This window comes from Paroedura picta, chromosome 13 (assembly GCF_049243985.1).
Source record: "Paroedura picta isolate Pp20150507F chromosome 13, Ppicta_v3.0, whole genome shotgun sequence".
Lineage (NCBI taxonomy): Eukaryota > Metazoa > Chordata > Lepidosauria > Squamata > Gekkonidae > Paroedura > Paroedura picta.
The window spans coordinates 20,947,048-20,971,540 of NC_135381.1; the positions used below are offsets into that span (position 1 = coordinate 20,947,048).

Consider the following 24,493-nt stretch of genomic DNA (forward strand, 5'->3'; position numbering starts at 1 on the left):
TCATTGCAAGAGCTCAGTCTGCAAAAATGTGGATTTGTATTCTAGTATACCTCTTGGATGTGAGCGGCAGAGATTGGCTCAGCTGTCCATTCCCAGAGGCCAAAGATGGCATTGACTTGCTATTTAGTAGAGCAGATTTCAGACAGAGCAGTCTGAGGAGTCATTTGCAGAACAATGTAAATTAATTGTCAACTTAAAAAAGGGGGGATAGATTATCCTTCTGCCTTCTTCATCAGCTATTCTTTGCTAACTATTAAAACATACATATTAAGCTGGGAGCATGTATCCAAACTGCTGGTGCCATCAGTGTCATATTTAACCACATAAAAATTGGAGCAATGTGCAATTTTCTCTCAGCAGCTGGAATTTTTGCACATTCTTGGACACATCAACAGAAGAAACCAGGCACCCTTCTGCATCATGGATAGGGGATTAAAAGGCTCTAATTTTTTGGTCAAAGATGAGATAAGAGCCCTTAAATTTCTGTCTTTGGACAGAGATACCAGCATATTTCTTTTTTGCTGAAAGATTCCTAGCAGGCATACAACTGAATGTTCCATATGTTTCAGGAAAAAAACAAAGATATCTCAAAGCTCACCTCACTCTTCAAACGGATGGAGTATTGAACGTTTCAGGGGAGGTTATAATTCCAGGCCAGATGTTGCAGCAGCATAAACAACAAAGATGAAAGTTGCAGCCTAACATACCAATAGAAAACATAGTTGCTCTTACCTGTTACTGTTGTTCATAGAGTATCTTCTGTGCAGGCAATCACAGGTATTGAACATAAGTAAGCCTGCTACTGGATAGGTCATTACAGTTAGACACTTCCAGGGGGTGCTGTGCACCAGAGCCAGAAGCTTTTTTCCACCCAGGGACCATGTGTTCCTGTGCAACAGTGCCCCTTCCCCCAAGTACCTCTAGCACCACTGAAGCCAGAGCATGCAGTTGGGAAGGAGGGAGGGCATGTGTGTCTGCACAGAAGATACTCAATGAATAATAACCAACCTGTTCCCAAATTAATTACTTGGTGAGAGTAATGATATAAATTCACATTCCTGGGGCTTGTGAAGTTATTGCCTCATTCCTTCAAATATCCCAGAGATGATTTGTAGGGATGCCTCTTTTAGGCTATCCATGTGCAGAATGGCAAAGAAGTACAGATCATTTTAGTCTGCTGAGGGAGCAATTGCATCACATAGTGCAGTGGTCCCCAACTTTTTTCGGGCCGGGGACCGGGGGTGGGGGGAGAGGGAGGCGCACCCCCGGTACATTTCACTGTATCAGTGCATTTCACTGTATTGATTGGGTAGTCCTTGTGTCGATCATAAATCTACTTCTTGCTTGCAGCAATTTTTCAAGTCTGTTTTTTTTAAGTATAATTTAAAGTATAATTTTTAAGGAGCAAGGGATGGAAACTTGTACCACAATGGAAAACTTCTACAACTGCTTCTGCTTGCAACTCTATAGGTGTATGTCGCTTAATAGAAACATGTGTGCTAGTCGAAATAACAGCAGGCTAGTAATTTTTTTGTTGCCTTATTTGGAAGGTTAACTTAGTAGTATTTTGCCAATTCCATCCAAAAGAGAAGAAAATAAAGAGAGGCAGAAGAGCAGTTATGCAACAACTTCCTGGGATTTAAGGCATAAGAGAAACCACTTACACAATATCTGGAAAGTTTTATTTTATTTTATTTTCTAAAATACAAATTTCTTTTTTGTGTTAGTAACTTCCATATGACAGGCCTAAAAGGCATCCAGTAAAAAGAATGCACCCTCTACAGATTCCAAAATACTGAAGGTATTTTTTTCTGGAAAGAAATTTATTCTGTCCTATGTATGCATCATGGATTCATAACATTGATGCAATTTGTCATTTAAATTGTGATATCTTTTGACATCAGAACCTTTTAAAGGCTGCTACTAATCAAGCAGAGACTTTAAAAAAGTAAAACTCCTATTTATTAAATGGGTCCATAAAAAACATAAAGAGAGAATTTTATACACTTTATTAAAAGATCAAAAAATAAACAATAACAATATAGAAGTAACATAGTCAAATGAGTCGCATTATGCACAGTTTCTATAAAGCACAAACAAGCACTACAGCAATATAAATGTGGCATTAAAAAAATCAAAGCATACACCCTGCAGATAGCAGCTGAAGGAACGAGCAGTTAGAGATGACAGATATAGGAAATATGTGTTACCCCAGTGGACCTGTGATCCTAAGATGCATCAACTGGAAGAAAGCTGCATTGATTTCAATGAAACTTGCTTCTGTGGAAGCATGCACAGAATTGTGGCCTGTATTTCATGCCAGCACCCACTACTTTGAACACTGAACAAACACTTTTCTTCTAGCAAACTATAAATGTGAGTTTTCTTATTTGAAAATTTAAGAGCATACTGTTCTGGATTTGAGAGTCTTTTACCAGATTCAAAGAAAAGTCAGCTAAATAAAGAATAAATTTCAATTTGGGATCCACATCCCTTATTTCTCTTATATGTTAAACAAAGCATTCAAAACCAGTCTTGGGTTTGCAGAGTTTTCTTTCTCCATGGAATTCTGCTGTTGAAAGAATATATGTAGCAGAACTCAAGTTTCAACGGGAAAAGAGAGACGGGCATGGGGAGGGCTAGAATGGACCTGTTCCTTAAATTCAATTTTGAGCACAAAAACACAACCCTCCTAGAATGCCAATATTCTCAGTTTCTAAGCATTGGTTTCATACCCATCACTCTGAATTTGGAATTTTTACTGGCTTTGTAAGCAACCCATTCTCAGGCTACCTACTGAGTATCTGCTTGGGTTTGAAATAAGGTGTATTTGGACAGAGGCATCTCAGTCATGTCATTCCCTCAGCTGCTAGGATACAAGCGCCATGGCAACAAAATCATTTGGCTTCCACCACTATCAAATAGCATCTGTGTACAGTAATAAAGATCTGAACCATGTAATTCTGTGTCAGGTAATTTCCCTCAGTTGTGTGTTTGGAAAAGACCACAAGTTTTCATCACTTCAAATTGTTGTGTGTCCCCCCCCCCCCACACACACACATTTGGCTGCCTTATCTAGAAGGCATTGTGCCACTCTGATTGTAAGATATATGGCTGTGAAGGTCATGAGCAAAGGCTTGAGGACAGCTTGTCAGGATCACCCACCATAACAGTCTTCCACCAACCCTTTCTGAAGGGCAATACTATGATTTTCGGTGGTTTACTTCAGAGAAGGGGTTTTCAGAAATTGCCTCCTTTAAGGTGTCATCTGCTGTAGCATGGATCAGGCTTTTGTTTCCAAAGTCCTTTACATGTAAAATGTCACATGTGGCAAACTATGCTTCTGCTTTCCAGGGTCTTGTGCAAAAGGAGAATCTGTACCTCTTTTCCTTGGGGAGAAACCTCTTGTTCGAATACTGTTCATACCTGTTTTTGAGATCTTCCACACTAGGACCAATGAAGAAATTTCCCTCTTCTCCAGGGAGTCTGGAAGAACATCAGTTCCTCAGGCATGGAAAGCACCCTTAAAGTGCCCATCTTATTTTTGGAAGGTCAAATGAGGGAAAAGCTAATCAGTTCACAATCTGCAGATACATACATAGCTGTTGGCCACTTGGAGGTATCTTTAAAGTAAAGCTGGTATGAAAGTCACCTCCATCTAACTAAAATTTCAATTCCAACAGAGCAGCCTTGGTGAGCTATCCTGAATCTGATGCTCTCATGGAGCACCAGGGACCAGGTGCAACCGACAATAATGTATAAGGCTGCCTCTGACCTTTAGGTGACTGGAGAGCCCTACCTAGATTCAGATCAGGTGCTTGTGTTGAGGGGGGCTTGGACCAGAGACATCTATGTTTGTAGCAGTGAGCCATCCAAAACTGAGTGCCTTGTCTCACTGACAAGACGGAGGGCTGCAGCTGGCAGAAGAGAAGTAGGAAGGAGTTAAGTCAGGCCAAGGAAAGCAGCCAAGGTTTTCTTCCATCTATCCCTACCTCTATTATTAGCACGGAGGGAAATATTTTGCCAATTAAAATGAAGACATGTAAAGTGAGGCAAGCCCAGGAATGGAGAGTCCAGGCTAGCCAGATCTCAGAAGTTAAGCAGGGTCAGTATTTGGATGGGAGATCACAAAAGAAGTCCAGGTTCATTAAGCAGAGGCAGGCAATGGCAAGCCACTTCGCAACATCTTTTGCCTAGCAACTTGATAACCCAAAAACAAAGGCGAGGCAAGCACAGAACTTATTCTCTCCTGGTCTTCTCTCCCATGCCTCCCAGACCGAGTCTGACTTACATTTGGCATGGAGGAAAGGAAGGAGCACCCAAGACAGAACTCTGAGAACAGCACCTGACTAGATGTTTCTCATCACCCCCTCTGCTCTGGGCCTCTGGGAAGGCCTTGGACTTAGCCTCCTGCCTTCCTGGCAGGCAGCCTTGCTTCACCTGAAGTGTGAATACAAGCAATCATTTGATGATACAACTGGGTGAAGAGCTTGTCCTCTTAAGCCCTTCCCCACATGGAGAGGAGGGTCCCACATATCCACACCTCTTCCAATGAACACAGGGAATGATGGCTGCTCCAGACATCCCTCTCTTTATATCTGGTTGAATCTATGTGCAGCTATGATACCAATTTGAAAATGATTGTCTGTATTTACCCTTCAGGGTTCTCAACCCCCTGGCAGACTACTGAAAATTCCCTATCATCTGACAACTACCATTGGGACATCAAAATTCAGGTCCTGCATCCTTCTCAGCTCTGCTCTTCCTTTCCAGAATTCCTACAGCAGCATAAGTGAGCCTATCTGGGAGTCAAAGAGAGTTAAGGTATTGGCACAGATGAGTGGGTATTCACCTGTTGCTCAATCCAAATGGATTCTCTGGAGGTAGCCATGAATGCTTAAGATATGGCAAAGGTCCTAGCATGGCTGAGAGGCAGGGAGGTGGACTTTTTTTCTAATACAAGGACTGGGTGGGTGGGGAAGTACTGTTCAAAGTAGCCTGGTGACAAAGCTTCGGAAACCTTTGCTGGTGACCTCCGTTTCTTAATTAAGCAATGTTATCCCAATTTTTTTCTGAGCTGCAGGTTGAAGGTTGACCCGGTATCAGTCCGCTGTATTGTAAGCTATACGGCAAACTACAAAGCTTGTACAATAGCAAAGCAACATCATGCGTTCAGATAAGTTTTATAGCAAAAATCTCTTCCTTTTTTCAAAGCCTTAGTAATACCTATCTCTTTTACAAACTTTTCCTTGTATCATTACAGACCTTTTATATATTCAAAATAAGTTCCAAGGATTTCTTTCATGAACTATGTACATAAGTGCAAAAAGATGTGTCTCACACATTCGTACACTATCTGAATCAGTTTAACTGCAGCATAATGGTATCTTCAACACTGTTATAGGGTCATTCCACAATACTTTTTTCTTATGTGCAGATTTTTTTCATTTTGCTTTGATAGTATAAATTAAAAAAAAAAATCATTTTCCAGTCCTGATTTTCACATAAAGGCTTGCAAATTAAAGAGTTGTTAATATTTCCTTCTCACAGTTTTTCTACCACGTTGAGCTGAAACAAAAAAAGCTTTTGCACCTCTGCAGAATTGGATAATTTATCTAGAAGCAAAGACCCACCGTTTGCAAAACTCTGGCTGCGTTCAGACATCCTGATAAACCACGGTTTATTATAAACCCCATTTAGTTATAACAACCAAAGGCGGGTGGTCTGTTGGTTGGAAGCAAATTGGGATTTCACAGTTTATACGTGGTTATATGGTGGTTGTTTGTGACCTCTGAATGCTACAGTTGGCTGAGTAGCGCTGCCTCTAGTGGTTGGCTGACCACAGAGACAGCAATATGGATAAAATGTCGCTTCAGCTAGGAAGTGAAGCAGATAAATTGGCATTTATGAACAACCTGGGATGGGATTTGCTCCTTATGCCTTGCTGACTAACCAGGTGGTTACAAAAGCCATAGTTTAAAAAAAACCCAAACAAACCAGGGTTTATCATGATATCTGCAGCCTTTGATTTTGGGAGCTCAGCACAATGGGGTTGACTCTTTGCTCAATTTAAGGGCCAAGTAAAAACTTGAAGATAGACCTGGTGAGTTTCTTCCTTTTAACATCATTTTCAAATTCTAAAGATGCACGCAACTCAGCCGAAGTCAGTAATAACCGAGTCCCATTAAAAGCAATAGCCATGGGATTTTTATCATGACTGACGTTTGGAGGACTGGTGCTCTTGTTTTTTAAATTCTGCACTTTTTTTCTGGATTTGTTTTAAGCCATAGGTGTGATGTAAAATAACCCCCCCCCCCCCCCCCCGGGCAAAAGCCACCATTTATAATGTCCAGGAGAAAAATACTGTGGAAAAACCCGATCCACACAACAATTTCTACAAGCTATAAAACCTGACTCTAAATCCATGTGTTGTAAACTTTTTGACTGAAAAAGTGACAGAAAAGACACAAATCCAGCTTTCACATGGGACTTTGGGATTTTAAAAATATTCAGTCATATCTTTCTCTGACAGTATCGAACTGTACCTTTAACAAGCCCATACTGTTACACATCACTTTTTTTTTAAATTTACATGTGAAAATTTCACAAATAATGTATACAAAGGTAGCCATGTTGTAGTTTTGTCGCCACAGCAACAACAACTTAATATAATTAGTTAACAATGAATCTATCATTGTAGGAGTTACATACAAAGTTAATTCTTTTTTTTTGTTTTGTTTGTTCTTGAACTGTGAACTATACAAACTAATGATGGACTGTAGTTCTCTATATCTTAACATGCGTTCATCAGTGTTGCTGTTGTTGTTTAAGAAGATAACTAAATGAGCTGAATACATGTATTTAAAAATCTTAAACATTCTCTAACTCTCCTTCAAAAATTAAATTCATTAGTTACTAAAGATATATATATATATATATATAATATATATAAAAAAAGCAGTAATGAAAAAAAAATCCTTGAAAACTAATAATAAAAGAAATGGAAAATAAAGCAACATGAATTAACCTGTTGTAGCCTAGTAGCAATTTTTTAAAACTCTATTTACAATTATTATAGGCTATCAACTAATAAGTTTTCTTAAAAAAGTTATTACAGTCTTTAACATACAATATATTCTAAGGCCTTCCTCAGGCACATGGTAAAAATCAGATCATTAGCATCATTCATCCATTCAGGAGGAAGGGGGAAAATTAGATTTTCCTCATAAATTTCATTTTTTAGTATAAACGTGTGCACGTGTGAGAAATATATTTGGGATTTAAAAAAAAAGGAGGGCTCCAGTTTCCTAACCCATTCGGTGTACGACTGCGTCCTAGCAACAACTATTATGTTAAGCAACAGGAAATGTGAAGAATACACAGGAATTGATAAGCACATCTCTTTACCAGATCTGATGTTCCTGCAACGTTCAGTGTAGACTATTATGCTTATGTAGGTAGCTAGTGTACAAAAAGGGCTGCTTTATTTTCCTTGCCTCGACAAAGTGGCTGTGAGGGCTTAATTCCCCAATTGCTGCTTGCCTTACGTGGCCCATTAAACTTAAACGGGAGCTGTAAAGAAACACTGCTAAGGTCTACGTGACCTTACCAAGGCCCACTTCTCATGCTGGTGTGTGTGTGTTCTCCCTGCTCCCCAGACACATATTAACTCCCACTTTCATCCTGTGCCTGCATATGTGCATGTTTCATTGCCAAAACGAACTATTCAAACTTCCTGAAGCACCTGTGAGACGAGCAATGTCAGTCAAAGCTCGTGGACCATTTTCAGAGCCAGAGGTGGTTGAATGCAAAAGAACTGAGAACTAATCTTGCATGCCCCAAAGGCCCTCGGATTTACTTAACTTACACACATGTCACCTAACCACCCATCTTAGAATCTGAGGAGTTAGCCACATGGCATAACAGTCTGGCATTTAAACAGGGGAAACAAGTTATTTTTACAAAATGCCACTAGGAGTGCTCAAAGGCCTCAGCTGCACTGAAAATAGCTCTTTGGAACCTGGCCTTGGTGTATTTTATTCTCAGGACAAGATGCTCAAGCGAGTACACAGGCACGAGTGTGACTGATGGGAGACAACCCACATCTGAAAGAACACACCAGAGAATCCTGAAGCCACATTGGCAGGTGTGTGATGTACTTGCTTTGCAAAGAGCAGAACCAGCTAGCCCTGGCCATCCACTGGTGAACACTCAAAAGTGCAGCATGCAGGACATGGCAGATAAGAGTGTTTGGGAGTGTTCAGGAATGGAATGCGGCAGACTGGCTGGGGTGGGGGAAGGAAACTGTTTTGAATAATATTGCAAAAAAAAAAAAAAAAGACTGTAAAAAAAAAAGTGGAACCTAATAATAATTTCATACTACACAAGTAAAAAGACAAGTTACGTGGCAGATTATGAAAAATCATGTTCCATACAAGAACACTATACTTAAAAAACGCAATAATTTTAAGAATACATTTTGTTTTAAATCCCTCATTTGCTCTGTGTGTACGTATGTTAGGTGTTTAGTAACAGTATTTTTAATTTCTTTTAATGAAATGACTAACGATCTTTTTTCCCCTGTCTCAGCTTTTTTTGTTTTCTCTCTGCAATGACCCGTTTTACTCAAATTTCAGCATTTCTTGCATATTGTTTGCATAAGGCTGAGAGGAAATGGACACACACACATCACAAAAAAAAAGGAAAGAAAGAGAGAGAGAACGAGAACTTTGGATAAATTAAAAAAATAAGTTTTCTCAAATGTGGGAAGCTTATTAAAAAGTTGCTAAAATTATACTGATTTGAACAAACTTTACATACATCTCTGTAGTCAAATAAACCATGACATCTCTGTCTTTATGACATTTTGTTTAGAGTCACTGAGTACTGCAGTGACTTTGTAAATAGAACAACGTCTATTTGGGATTTTATAGTCTGACGACTTTTTCTTTCTTTCTTGAACAAAGAAGTCATTGCACAACAAGCTTAAAATAGTGCTACCTTCAAATGGCAGACTTTTCTCCCCCCCACTGGCCCCGATTGTACTGAATTTGGTGAAGTCCACAGTGCTTCAACCTTTCCTTTCCTTCTAACCCTCTCACAAATGCTAAATTTGTTAATATTAAAAAAAACACACACCCAAAACTCATTGTGGCACGAAAAGAGGTCTACCCTGAACACCCATCACTGGAACTCCAATCCTTAAAAGAATCTTTTGTCTGTGTAGGTTTGGATGTGATGCAGGTGTCCCAGGGGTCCAAAGGTCCAGGTGCCCAGCAGCCATGGATGCTTTGTACATTAGGCAGGCTACCGATACCTCAAGCTGTTGTAGAAATCATCAGGAGGCTTCTCTTCCTTATCTGGGACCTAGAAAATCTTGTTGGGTTTTAAGCCCTGTCCCCCCCCACCCCGCCCATGAGCTCTCATCCATTCTCTTTTTTTCAGTGCTTTTAAACATGACATGAACACTGTGGGGAACAATATTAGACTTACATTCTATGCAAGATGTCTTCCCCCCTCCCCCCTCTTCCCCCAAAGGATCGTTCAATGAAAATGGGAAACAGCTACATCAAAGTGACAAGATATACAAAACAATTAACTTCTAGCATTGAAAACTAAGGTCAATTTCCTGTCAAAATCATAAAGCTAACACAAGTGTACACATGTGTCCTTTCTGACTAGAGGAGATCAGGTATGTTCTCTGTTCAGGCACTGCCACAGGTTGTGCAAAACCCTTTTTTTTTTTTTAAATACAAATATTTTCACCCAGAAAGTACTCAGATCCACTTTTTTCCACTAACAATGTTACAAGTCTGGGAAACAGAAAGTCCGTGAATCAGTTTCATTGTTGATGTAGGCTTGCTGCTTTCTAGGCAGACATAAACCCAAATTAAAATTGCTGGGAAAATTGCAATTCTTTGAGAATAAGTAACTAATCTCTCCTCTCCCCCATGAGCCAGACCTGTAAAGAACCTGGAAAGTAGCACTGAAACATCCAGTCTTCCTCTGCTCAAAACGTGTGACATTTCCCACCAAAAGATCTTTTTCCAGATATCACATATTCCAGATATCAAACTAATAGTGAAATGCAGCTTCTGGATGAATTCTGAATGGACCTTAATACGCTACCTCCAATTCAGATAGTAAGCAGTCTATTCTGGTGGGAAAAGATTTGAAGACGGAGAGCTTTTCTGTTCACATTAGACTCGTCTGAAGACACTGCTTAATTGGTTTCTCTTTCTAGACCACAACATGACAATACTCAGGTGGAAAGTCTTCATTGGGAGCCTCTCAATTCCATATTCAAAAGAACACCAATGAGATGGGTACTTGGGAATTCCCAGATGCTATTACTTCTATATGTAGTTTAGACTTGGGTCCTGCCACTCCTGATTGGCTGGCTAGTTATCTGCCTGCCACACCTGATGGCATTCTTTCATCTCTAACTATCAGCTAACCAATGACAAGAATGATTTACAAAAGTTCTTTCAAAGATTTTGCATTTATGCTATACAGCTGTACCTGGGACAGAGCTGGAATTCTTAGGAAAAGCCACTGGAATCAACATAAACACAAATCAAATCTGCTAGGGGGTTAAGGGGTGCTGTTTTCAAGCATAAAGAGGGCAAGTACTAATGAAAGTTAGTTTCCACCTTTTTTTTGTTCATTACTGTACTCTTCTTGGGAGAGGCCATTTAAAGGGTTCTTTGCATTATTACTCATCTCTGTACTCTGCGGCATTAATGGATATAGCAGCAAATTAAGGCAACAATTCCTGAAATTTTGTTGTGTTCTGGACCACAGTGCCAATTCACTTACTATCTGTGAACTATCTATTCTACACAGTGATCATCACATGGGAGGACCTTTGATGGATTGACTACCAGCCCCAAACAGCAGTATCTCAATTACCAAGGCATAAGCAGACCGAGTCCCTTGGACTGCAAGGCGAACAAACCAGTCAGACCTCGAAGAGATCAGCTCTGACTGCTCCTTAGAAGGTCAGATCCTGAAGATGAAACTTAAATACTTTGGCCACCTCATGAGAAGGAAGGACTCCCTGGAGAAGAGCCTAATGCTGGGACCGATTGAGGGCAAAAGAAGGGGATGACAGAGAATGAGGTGGCTGGATGGAGTCACTGAAGCAGTCGGTGCAAATTTAAATGGACTCTGGGGAATGGTAGAGGACAGGAAGGCCTAGAGGATCATTCTCCATGGAGTCGCGATGGGTCGGACATGACTTCGCACCTAACAACAACAACAAAGCAGACCAAAGAACCACTGCAATGCCAGCAAGGAATGCTCCCTGTTTGACATCAACCTATAGTTCAGTGTGGCTGCATCACAGTTACAAAAGGAACTGTGTTTTCATTGTGCATTTGTTACTATTTACACCAAAAAAGGCATTCAGTACATTCCTCTGTTTATCATGATCTTATGAATGTCTGAGTTAATGAATTCCCTCTTCTGTTTTACCTGCTTACTCACATTGTTCTTATTAGTCAGAAATTACCAAAAAAAAAAACCATAGGCAAAATTCCAAACAAACAAGAGTGAAATGTGTTCTTTGTGCCATTTACTACCACTACCACCACTAAGAGGCACTAAGAGGCACTAACATAGATCCAAACTTCCTCCATAAATCTGTTGTGAAATGATTCTGAGCATCTACTAGAAACTGCAGATCATTGGAAGAGACATCTGGATAAGTTTAAACTCAACTATTCGGTTCTTTCCTATTGTTGTAATGCAGCTTAAGGAAAGACTGCTTTTCAACCATGAAACAGGCGTGTTGCTCGGACAATGGACAACAGAATTGTTCAACTGGTGCTACTTTCCTGGGTTAAGCACAGGAAGGGGGAGGGATCAGTTATTTACATTTTAATGCAAAACTGATGCATTCGTCCCCTGGCTCTAAATCTGCTAGGTTGGTGGGGTTTCTTTCTCACTGGGATGAAAGCAAGAGTTTTTCCATGAACAGGTCATGCATCTTTTCCTAAGAAAGGTGAGGGTTTTATTTTCTTTTTTTTAAGCCAAGAGTTGTTAAAATATTTAAAAACATTGTGCGCCATTTGCAGCCAAAAATGGCACTCGAATGCAGACATTCTCTCTTTCCTGTCATCCAAGTGAAAATCTGCTCAGCCTGGAGGACTTTCAGCAAGCAGCCAAGCTGCTATCCCTCTCTCAGGGAAAGAATTTTCCAATTCTTTCATGGATCGGTAGGTGCCCTTTCCTATAGCTTGCAACAAATGTTTACAGACTCCATTTTGAGTCTAGTTTTCAGACTGAGGTTTCAATAGACTACTGTTTCAATAAACTTTTTTTTTGTTTTATAAAATACAGCATATGCCTGAACATTCTTGTGTCTTACTTTTTCTTTTCTTTTCTTTTTTAGAAAAACGCACACAATTCCTGTTTCCCACTATAACATTCTTAGCTTGTCATTTTTTAAAAAAAACAGAAAAAAGAAGAAAAAACTGATAACCACGGTATATGAAAATGTAAGACATTGTGATAATGAAAAAAAAGGTGTTGAGTATACTTGATAACAATATACATGTCATCCCCCCCCAAACAAATCAATAGGCTAGGATGTAAACAAAACAGTAAGATAACACTTTGAAAAACAGACAAACATTTATCCATCGACAATAGAACAGTCCACTGTGCAGGAGAACATTGTCTTGATGGTTGTCAGAAAAATGCCTTTAAAGTGTGTTAAAGGAGGGTGTTATAAAAGTCTATTATCATAAGTTCTCTACTTCTATATCTTGTATAACAGAGCGGTTTGTTAATTGTTTCTATAGTGCTTTAAAAAATTTCTTTTTTCATAAATTTTGACATTCCCATGGATAAGTTTTTGGTTAACATGTCGGCTGCAGTAGGCTTAACTGTGTGGGTGTTGTAGAGGAAGAAAGGGCATATACATACAGAGAGCCCAAGTGCAGCTTCCCACCAACAGAGAGAAAGAGAGAGATGTCCAGATACTCCATGATTCACGGCTTAGAATTTCAAAATGCTTTGCTGGAAGAAGTAGGGAAAATGAGAGAGAGAGAGAGAACACCATGACCAAAAGGAATTTTTTCTTTAAACCCTGCCCCGACACCCCCTGGCACCTTACTGCAGACAATGGCACTGGACACAATAATCAGCCTTTTGGAAATTTTGGTTTTCTTTCTTTCTTTTTAAAAGATAGTTTCTAGTTCTTATGGCTACCAGGACAAGCTTGCAAGTATGTAGGAAATATAAAATCCCAGCAGCCAATGACTTGGCGAATAAGGTTTTGAGGGGATGGTTTCTGCCAGGACTTCATTTCAGACATCAGGTTTCTAGTTCTGATAGCTGCAAACATATCATTCAAAATATGTAGCAGTATCTGCAGAAAGTTGGCTGAACAAGATTTCCACTGAGCTGCTGGCCATCACACCATGGCATACGGGGATGAAACAGTTTGGTTTTAGTGCAGAACTGTAATTTAAACAAGCAAACATGGAACCCGCAGGAAGGAAGTACACACATAGCCCAATTTGTCCTCCATACAGCTCTGCAGTGTACAAAGAAACCCTGCAGAAGCAGGAGTTTCCACATTGGTTTTGACTGCAGTTTTATTCTTAAGAGAGGGAGGCCATGATTAACCATTACGCCTACTACAAGGCAGGGAGCTGTAGCCTTAACCAAACTGAGATTCCCAACGCTACATGATTGATTACAATGTTAAGATACCCTGCCAAGAAATGGACACAAAACATGCAACTTTGTGGATTATAAACAGTAGAAAGCATGTTCAGCCATGCATCTCTCCCCCCTACCACCATTGGGCCATTCCAAATGAATGTTATATGGAAAGGATCCAACCCTTCCTACGTTAAAAAAAAAAAACAGCACTATAAATGCAGTGCTGGGTAAGAATCCCAACAGGCTCAAATTAAGCTCTGTCTGCAGCAATGAGATTTGCTGCTGGCTCTTATTTCGCAGCCATAAAATCCAGGGGCACCTTGGCTCACTCTTAACAGGAACTTACCATTCCACTGAATCCTTCTACATTTGTGAGACAAACATGCTGTTGTTTAGCTCATCTACTGATAACTGGGATATCTGCAGAGAAACAAGAAGCAAAACGTCAACAGCATTTCCTTGGCATTTATTCGAACTACTTGCTTCAGAATCTACTAAGTTTATATAGCATCCCACTGAAGTGAACAGGGAAAGTACCATTGATCTGAATGGCTAACTCCTTATCACCTCTAATGACAGAGAACCAAATGACAGAGAAGCAGAAAAATGTCAGGGCCTGGCTATTCATTTGGGAAAGTCTTGTCCCAATCATATCCCGCCAGGCATATGGTTGAGGCCAGAGTGGTTTCTGGAGCTGTCAGCTGTGGATCTCTAGCTGAAATCAAATCAGCACTTCCAGATAGAGAGTCATAGATCTTTGCTGAGCAGGGGGGAGGGGAGTGGGTTATATATTTATTATCCGCCATCGTGATGTTGTGTTTTAACTATGTTTTTAATGGGTTTTTATGGGATTTTACTGTTTTCATGGATTTTTGTAAACCGCTGCGAGACCTTCGAGAGTGGCGGTATATAAATATAAATATAAATAAATATAGCATAGGTATATAGCCATAAAAGGGAATGTTGGTCCCACAACAAACTAACATTCAAACACTTCCTGGTGGATCTATTCTATTTTTAAAAGAAATTAAGGCAAAACCCCCCAAAATTCTGCATTGCATGATTTTTGCAATTACAGTGAGGGGGAAAACTACACATTGTAGCACAGATATCCCTGTGGAAACAGTGGAAGCTGTAAAGTGGTATATTATCCTAGCAAAATTCCAAATCTACCTTTTTTCATGTGCTAAATACACAGAAGGAGAAGAGTTTGTTCTTAGATGCCGCTTTTTTCTACCAGAAGGAGTCTCAAAGCGGCTTCCAATCACCTTCCCTTTCCTCTCCCCACAACAGACACCCTGTGAGGGAGGTGAGGCTGAGAGAGCCCTGATATTCCTGCTCGCTCAGAAGAGCTTTATAAGTGCTGTGAAGAGCCCAAGATCAACCAGCTGGCTGCATGTGGGGGAGCGGGGAATCAAACACATTTGCTATTGTGGTTATCATTACATATAGAAAAACATTTTATTTGCACTGAGGTCTTCCCTGGCCCAATTAGGACAAACCAATCACATTCCCAGGGTGGGGGTGGGGAAGCTGGTGAAGAAGGTTCAGGACTGGTATGGAGGAAAAGTCTGTCTCTGTTTATGTGTCAAACACAACACTGGCCCCAGCTAAGCAGTACAGAATAGTTGGCCAAAACAGAAAGCCGCTACCAATACCATATTAATGGTTTGGATGGATGAATGGCTTCTTCAGTAAGCTACAACTTTTAATCACTAAAATCAACGGCTCTTTTCATTTCTGCTTTCTGTCTAGGTAGAGAGACTGAAATACCACAAGGAAGAACATATGATGTGATCTTTCGGTAGGGAAATGGAAAGCAGAATCCGCACAAATGAATCACAGTACTTGGATGCCATTTCTAATCACAGCTAGAATGACCCGACAGAGAATTGTTCAGAGGCTTCTCTCTGCCAGACTCTACCTTTAACAGGTATGAAGACTCATCCATCTCCTATGCTTGGAACCATTAAAAAAAACCAACACATTAAAAAGTTGCTGTCCCATCATGAATCCCAAACAAATTTGCTTTGTCTTTCCAAAGGATCCCATCCCTCAAGGGACAACAGTGCCAGGTTGGTGGTGCTGGACAGTTAAGGATGAGAAGGCAGAAGAGAACAGAAATATTCAACGCAGAAACACGTTACTTTTGCCATAAGGTTGCCACCAAGATTGCCCGAAATCCATGGAAAGGAGTTGCTCCCATCCAGGTAAGTCTCCATCTCTCTGCCTCTGGCTACCAGAAAGAGGGAAAGGGCACGGAGATTCATGGCAGAGGGGCAATCAGCCATTATAGAGAGCGTGATGGCCATAAACCAACTGGTAAATAATTTCACAGGTACAGCCAAGAGGTGTTTTTGAGGTGTGCCCTTGTGGCAAAAGCAATATTTATTTTAACTCCTACACGCCCTGGGGGGAGACAGACAGACACTCAGCCCCATGTGGGATGTGGTCCTGTATAGTCCCTGCACATCTGAACATTGTGAAATAAAGCTATTGAAAGGGCCAAACCTGATTGGCTGTAGCAGTTGCAGCGAAAGGAACGCTGGTGGCAGGTGTTGTTGCTGCAGACACAGTGGTGGGCGTAGCACCGTGCATCATGGGAACTTTTCAGTAGGGAGCCATGGAAGCGACATAACGGGAGGGTGGAGCGTTTATGTAACCATGGCAACATGTGGTGGGGGCGTGGCAGGAATCACAGCAACAAGCCATGTGACGTCATGGAAGGATACACCAGGGCATGGCATGCAATCAACAGTGCAAAGCAAAACAGCATCAGGAAGGGGAAAATAAAAGAGAAAAAAGGGGAAAAAGCCAATTACAATTATAATTAAGGAAAAAAACTTAAAACATTCTCAACACTTAGTAACATTTATAAGCAGAACAATGATGTAGAAGACTCTAGGGGTCAAGTTTCCAAAGATAGGTGGGAAGGAGCAAAACATCCCAAGATAGGTGCTACTACTGGCCACAGCTGGTTAAATTATCACTTGAGGCGGGCCATGCCAATGCAGGCTGCTCTTCGGGGGGCACATGTGGCTTCCACATCCTGGTCCCACCCAACTTTGAAAGATTGCCCCCCACCATTTATGAATTCAGACCATGGTGCACTTCTGAGCATGTATTTGGACAAGATGCTTCCACCCAGGCACATGTTTTGGTTACAATCCCACAGGGCATTATGGCTGGCAGCGGCAACATCCCTTCCCATTATGTTCTTTCAAGCTGCATGACGAGGGGATGAGGCTCCGGCCGCATGGACCTGCTTAGTTCTGTGACAAGGCTGTTTGCAGGAACAAATTCACTGTGCTTATTTGTCTGATCTTTCTAACAGGGCCTGGCCTAGTTCCTCCCAAGGGCAGAGCAGGGAAAATAAATTCAAGTCTCTAACAACATTTCCCACATCCAGAAAAACAGAAACAGCAGTTGAGTGGAAAAAGAGAGAAAGAGAGAGAGAGAGAGAGAAAGGGAGAGAGGCAGCATGTTTTAAAGATTCCTTGATGGATTGAAAGGGCTGCTAGGTTTTTACACAAAAAGAGATGATGAACCGCCTTGAGCTGCAAGGGAGGGCGGCATAAAAATGCAATAAACAAACAAACAAACAAACAAACAAAAAATAAGACCACTGGACGAAGACGAGAAGGAAGACAGGTATCTGGTAACCTCTCTGCAGGAATTATGAGCTCAAAATTGCAAGTGGAAAAGCAAGAGGCCCAAAGCTCTGCTCTACAATGTACTTGTTTGCCATTGAAGAACAGGGGAGGTCCCATTCAGACTGGCTTTTGGAAGCAAGAACGGTTGAAGCGATGGATGTCAATTTTGATGCACTCCATCCTGATAACCGCATGGGCATGTGAAGTGCCATCAAGTTGCTGCCGATTTATGGCAGCACTGTAGGCTTTCCGAGGCTAGTGATTAAGCTCTGATGATTTGCCGTTCCCTTATCCTGATAGACAGTCATACTTCAAAATGAAATCTAACTGTCTGGTACAGAAGGGTAGTCAACCTGTGGTCCTCCACATGTTCATGGACTACAATTCCCATGAAATTGTAGTACATGAACATCTGAAGGACCACAGGTTGACTACCCCTGAACTACATCAAGAAACTCTCAACCCTTACTGAGCTGGTAATTTTCTGTCTCGACAGAAGGTGGGGGTGGGGAGTGCCTCAAAGGCCCGGATGCTCCTCTGACATAACCCTCCTCTCTGCACTTAGAAAACCAGCAGGTCAGGGAGGAGACTAAGCTACAGCCCTCCTCTCCCTGATTTTCCACTTTCTAGGTGGGTGCTGGGTATATGTTTGTGTGGAGAATCATTTGATCCTCTGAACTTACAGCTAGCCAGTGTGACGTGATAGTAGTTTATGTCAGATGAAGACAGGGGTGGTGGAGTGGGGGACTGAGGTTCAGGCATGAACCTCCCTGGGTGATCTTGGGCCACTTGTGCGGTCTCTCAGCTTAGTCCATGTCACAAGGTTGTTGTGAAGATAAGATGGAGGATGGAGGAACTATGGGCACTGCCCTGAACTCCTGGGAGGAAAGGCAGCATAAAGATATGACACACAGTTAGATCTAGAAGCAGAAATGATAAGAGCCCAACACAGTTTGACCACGTGATGAGAACTAGGTTTCAACGTGTGGTTAGCTTAAAGGTAAAGGTATCCTCTGTGCAAGCACCGAGTCATGTCTGACCCTTGGGGTGACGCCCTCCAGCGTTTTCATGGCAGACTCAATATGGGGTGGTTTGCCAATGCCTTCCCCAGTCATTACCGTTTTACCCCCCAGCAAGCTGGGTACTCATTTTACCGACCTTGGAAGGATGGAAGGCTGAGTCCGCCTTGAGCCGGCTGCTCCTGCTGTAGGATCATGTGCCAGTCACATGATCCAAAACAACCACAGCTTCTTTTTGTCACAGAACCAGCATGAATGCTGGGAGTTCATCCCTTCCATGATGGATCTTTAAAAATATTCTCCCATTTTGAATTAAAAATACTTTGGAGGTGGAGGAATTAAAAATACTTTGGATGCCTCACTTAATCGAGTGAATGTTCATGCTTTTTCAAATCCTGTTTACTGCCATCAGCTCCCTTAGCTGCTGCTGCTTTTTTCTTCTTCCTGGACTGCTCACATGAGTGAATGGGATGGCATCCTAACATAGCCAATCAGATTTGGCTATGCAATGATGCTACTGAAGGCAAACCAAGGCAATCCCGAGTGAGAACGATGCTTCCCGGAGCAGCCACAAAGATGATCCCAGTCAATCAGGGATCACCTAGTGAACTGGATGGAAACCTGGGACACTACATAGTCACGGCTACATAGCAACATCATTGAGGGCAAACAAAGTCAACCAAGGGAGACGGCACAAGAGGGTGATGTAAATGAACAGGTGAATGTTCTTGTGGCATTGTTCCCCCCGCAAAAAAAAGAAGTCAGAAAAGAAAAAAAGAAGAGAGGCCTTCTGACACCGCCCAAAGTATTTCTGATGTACAGTATGTACTTTCAACCTGCCCGGCTCTTCTTATTGATCAAATCCAGCACATTGCCACAGACGTGAAAAAGGGACACACCTATGTCAGCCTTAAAGACACAGTGGAGTTTTGGCCACAGCACAACACACCACACTGCACAGCACACGCCATCCCCCCTCCCTGCCACCTCCACCAGCAACACAGAGGAAAACACTGCCTCATTCAAGTTAGGAAAAGTTGAAGTTTGTGTAGAGAAACCTACCAACGCTTGCTGTGGGAGTCATGCACAGCACAGACCCTGCACACCATGCAGTGAAGCGTGGAAAGATGAACAGAAGGGACAATTCATTAGTGAAGCAGTTAAATGTGTTAAGAGAGAACTCTTTCAATTAAAAGAAAAGGTTGTTATTTTTGGGTTGTTGCTGCAGCAGCACCCATAACCAAAGACCATGCCCCCCAAAAACTAAAAACCCAAATTCAGCATCGTCAAATTTGTATTGTAGCCTTGAAAATATAGGAAATCAGAATAATTCTTGGATTCTTGGTAGCAAAGTTTAGGATGAGTTTTGGACACACACACACACAGAGTACAAACTTGGCCCCATTTAACGTTACATGCATTTCTGAGTAGCTAATGCACAACATTCTTATGCCATGCTCCAAAACTCTGCAGAGCCGTGATGTTAAGCAACACACAAAGCATTCTTTTGCATCAAAGTCCAAGTGGAAGTCCAAGTGCTGCTCTCCTGCCCTCTTTGTGGACAAACCTATGTGTGCACCATTGACCAGATCACACTTCTGATCAGCCACTTGGCTTCCAAAGTTTTATTATTTCGTGGACTAGAACTGCATTTGAGACATGGGAGAAGGATCTCGAAATCAGTTTAAATCTGCAGGCTATGAGGCGGAGAAGAACTGAGGCAGCAGAATGGGCTGCAGTGCTGGGGATGGATTTCTAGATCTGAATGTTCCTTTGTGTAAACAATTCCACACAAACAGAAAACCAGCATAGCTGGCAGACAGGTTTGACTCCCTTGAGAGGATTGCTGCAATGGCTTATCCATTTGGTGAAAGGAAGGAGGGTGTTAACTCAGAGAAGCATTCTGAACATCATCTTTCTCCTGACTGCACACACCAGGCCTCAGGTGTTTAGTCAGGGATTTAGTTGTAGCCCTTTCTGTTCTCTTCAGTTATTCTCACATGGCCGGCTGTAAAGAACAGCAGAGATCCTATGCCTTTAGTAGCCAGAACTGAATTCTAGGGGATTGATTGGCTGTTTTGACAAGGGATTATTACTGGCTGTATCTGGTTGTGACACAGTCTACTGATGTAACAGAATTGATTTTTGCTATATATTCCCTGTCATGTAAGAAGATCACAGTTCGACGAAGAGTGCTTGCACTCGAAAGCTCACGCCTTGAATAATCTTTGTTGGTCTTAAAGGTGCTACTGGACTCTGATTTTACTTTAGGAGCCAGGTAGCTTTGGGCCAGGTTTTTAAAATTCCTATCCAGCCACTTGTCAGCCAAAATACCCCCCCCACACACACACACACACACACACACTTTTCTTACTATGGCATGGAGGAAGTTGATAGTTTTCCCTCTCTCTTTCTATTTATGTAAACATTTCTACCTTGACTTCCAGTGACACAGGGCAGCTAAAAACACTGCCACCCCCTCCCCCCCCCCAAAAAAAACCCCACTGGAAATCTGCACTGCAAAATCCCAATCCACCAAAAGGGATGTGCCCAGAAAGAAACAGTCTGCCAACAAAACTCCAACAGAGGCAGGGGGGTGGAGATAAGGCCTTTTTACGCTTTCAGAGACAACCCACCAGAGAAAACTTGGGGGCACCAAATAATGCCAATGAGCAGGAGACTCAGGACAGACAAAAGGAAGTACTTGTCACCATGTGTCCTTAGCTGACGGAACTAATTGCCACCGGATAAAGTGATGGGTGGCATTTCAGATATAATTTAAAAAGTGATTAGGCAAACTAATAATGGCAAGGGTTATTAATGGCTATTAGCCTTTAAATGGAATCTTTATGTTCTGAGGAAGTCTACTTCTAGGGGCACCAGAGTAGGAGGCTTTGGTCTCTCTCTGCTTCTGATTGGGGTCTTTCCAGGGCATCTGGTTGGCCACTGTGGGGAACTGGATGCTTCACCAGATGGGCCTTCGGTTTGATCCAGTAGGGTACTTACGAAATTTTGCGTATCAGAAGGAAAGGATTACAAAGTTCCTCTCTCCCTTCCCCTCATCCGAACCTGATCAAATAAAGCCTTCAGGAAAAAGAATAATGGGACAGACCCAGTTGTCCAAAGCAGGGGTAGTTAACCTGTGGTCCTCCAGATATTCATGGACTACAATTCCCATGAGCCCCTGCCAGCAAATGCTGGCAGGGGCTCATGGGAATTATAGTCCATGAACATCTGGAGGACCACAGGTTGACTACCCCTGGTTCAAAGGACAAGATTTTTATTCTTTTAAAAGTCAGCCTTGCTTAAGAAGACTGGTGTGTGTCTGCTGTTTCAAGCTGCAAGGACAACAGGGCCACTATTCAGGACTGAGTTAACTATGCAGGCCAGTCATGTAAACAGGCATTTTCCTAATTGTTTGTGGCAAAGAAGAATCACCTCTGAGCATCCAAGTAGGAAAACTCTGCACTTTGGTGGCAGTGATGCTTGCCCCTTTTTCCTTTGGGGGCATTTAACGCAACACAAGTAACCAATATGTCTCGGTACATTTGGAAAGAAGTTCAGTGAACATTTTTTTTTGTGTTTGAGTGACTTCTGCAGCTTCATTTGCTATGGTTTGCAGCAGCCATTTGTTTTCAATAAACCTGGATCTAGCTCTGCCAGAGCAGACAGTTGTACAGGCCTGCTCTACTAACTACCAAAGAATCCAGGAATTGGCTTGCGATTATTTTAGTGGAACCACAAAGGGAGAAAGATGGGGAAAGAATCAGATAAAGGTACAGAACTTCTTTTCACATTTGATTCATTCAAAAGGAAACAGAGGAATCTCAAACACTTTGGCTTTTAACCAGGTAAGAGACAGCGTATAGAAATGAAACCAAAACAGTAACATGCCAACAATGACTGGCTTTGGAGCTATCAAAGATGCCATACTGTTTAACGAAAGTCTTAGAAAGGGTTTTGCAAAAGCATGGCCACAGCTGTGACTTCAGCTGATGCTTTAAATGTCAGTGGCAGCATTAAGTTCACAGGAATCCAGCCGTCTTCAACAAGCTGCTAACTGCTCCAAAGCAGAAGGGCTGGAGACAGCAGAGGCCTTAGCAGTCCATGGTCCATTGAAATAAATATAGTACTGCTCTGCCCCCTGTGCAAAACTCCATTGTCCTTGTTTTTAAATATGATGGGCACAATGAGATGTCCTCAATGACTGGCCTTCCATAGGGAGTCAAAGGACTTCCCCATCACATTGTGCCTGGTGGCCAAGAGCTACCTTAGATCTTCAGCCACCAAGGAGGAGAGATGAATTCTTTACTCCATCCCCTTCACAGCATCACCATCTCCTCCTCCTCAGAAACCCCTAGGGGGGAAATCTCCTGATTGGCACACCTGTTGCCCTGCAAGGCAAGGAACAATATGCACATCAAAGGCTACACTAGGGCAGGGGAGGGAGGGAGTTGTGCCAGCACAGTTTCATCTGAAAAGCAATCTGCTTGGCAAGCCGGCGGAAGCCACACTGCACAGCTGTATAATCCCAGGCACTGCAGAGCAAGGGTGAAGTGCTAAGGGTTTTGCATCAGCAAGCACCTCCTCAAACGACATTCTCTTGGGCTCAGCAAGAATCGGAGACCACATACCTGTAGGGATGAACGTAGGCTGTTGCAACTGCATGTTCGCGAGGGCCTGTTGGTAGTGGAAAACACTTGGGTTAAAGACTGTGGTGGCACCGTTGTTTTTTTCAAGTGCTGGCCTCTTTGGTAAAGGTTGAAGAGCACCAGGTGGCAGGGCCTGTGCAGGGGTGGGGTGGGGTGGGGTGGGGTGGGGTGGGTGGGAGAAGTAACCAGAGGTGGCAGGAGGTTAGAGAGAGAGGGAGAGGGGAAAAGAGAGAAAGAGAAATCTAAATTAGGCAACACGAAACATTACAAAGGCAAACTAGACAGGATGTGTGGTCTGCAAATCACCTGCAACTGTGATGAATCCAAAAGGGAGAGGGGGGAAAATTGTAATCGAATAAGAGGCAAATTCACACTTTTAGGGGACAAGAGACAGGAAGTGAGGTGGTGGCCCCTCAAAAAAAGGGAGAAGTGCTCAGAAAAGCACACCGACACTACAAATTTAAGCCCACCTTTAAGTAAACTCAATGGTCATGGTTCCCAGCCATGGGAGCCATTTTGTCTCCCACTCTCCATTCCTTCCAGTCCAGGAGACTGGGGCTTAAAGCAGGCAACCGACCACTGGCAGCAGGTAAATGACAACCTATTTCCAATCCGTGAGAGGCTGGTGAAAAAGTAGAATCCTCCTCCTCCCCCCCCCCCCATAATCTCCTGCCTTCTCTGATAAAAACTTAGTCAGGGGTAGTCAAACTGTGGCCCTCCAGATGTCCGTGGACTACATTTCCCATGAGCCCCTGACAGCGTTTGCTCATGGAGGGCCGCAGTTTGACTACCCCTGCCTTAGTCAGTTTCAAATAGTTTTTCATTTGTAGCACAACTACACACTCAAGGAGAGCATCTCAATTTGTTGTGATCTCAAAAAGGAAAGGGGAAGGGGGAATTGAGAACAATTTTCGTTTGGTCAGGCAGAATCAAAAGCAGTGGCAGGCAACAAGCATTACCAGCAAAGACAGCTATTAAAATGAGAAGATTAGCATAAGACGTAAATTTAAAGGGGGCGGGGAAATTCAAAGGGGCTAACTTCGGCTAACTGCACATGTGTCAAAATCTGACCCACAGCCCAATTTGGAAGATTTACTTTGGGTAGCAATTAAATCTTGAAGTGCTGTTGAGTAAAACAGTGTTCGGTTATCAGCAAAGCACAGCTTGGGTGTTCTGCCAGAGTGGCAGGCTGACTAACCCACACAGTTTTGTCACCAGTGTGTATGGATAATGTTCACACTTCATTCTGGAAACTGGGAACAGCCAATCATGTGTGTCACTGGAGCTATTGGGTGACCCAACAGGAACTACGTAATTTTACTCCAAACTGAGGATAGCATGGAAGAAATCTCTCACAGCTAGGATATTACATCTGGTGTAGTTTTGGACACACTCCAGGGTTCATTTTGTTGCATCCTCATTGACAGGAGGGCCCAAATTTCTTCAAATGAGGCTACACAGCAATGTGATGATTTACCCTGCTTTTAGGAGACAC

At 42.3% G+C, this 24,493-nt stretch overlaps 1 protein-coding gene across 7 annotated transcripts in view; it reads right to left on the reverse strand.

The window, feature by feature from the left end:
- Positions 1-1,939: 1,939 nt before the first annotated feature.
- The window catches only part of MBNL3 (muscleblind like splicing regulator 3), a 110,885-nt gene continuing 88,331 nt past the window's right edge, over positions 1,940-24,493 (reverse strand). For 3 of the 7 annotated variants that reach the window (XM_077309424.1, XM_077309420.1, XM_077309422.1), the window contains 5 exons: positions 22,981-23,131; positions 19,409-19,444; positions 16,186-16,280; positions 14,021-14,094; positions 1,940-13,023 (listed from right to left, as the gene is read on the reverse strand). In XM_077309424.1, coding sequence (XP_077165539.1) covers positions 14,038-14,094; positions 16,186-16,280; positions 19,409-19,444; positions 22,981-23,131 — 339 coding nt within the window. In that variant the 3' untranslated portion in view covers positions 1,940-13,023; positions 14,021-14,037. The remainder of the gene's footprint in view (positions 13,024-14,020; positions 14,095-16,185; positions 16,281-19,408; positions 19,445-22,980; positions 23,132-24,493) is intronic. The other 4 variants (XM_077309421.1, XM_077309423.1, XR_013226427.1 and 1 more) reach the window with 2 other exon arrangements.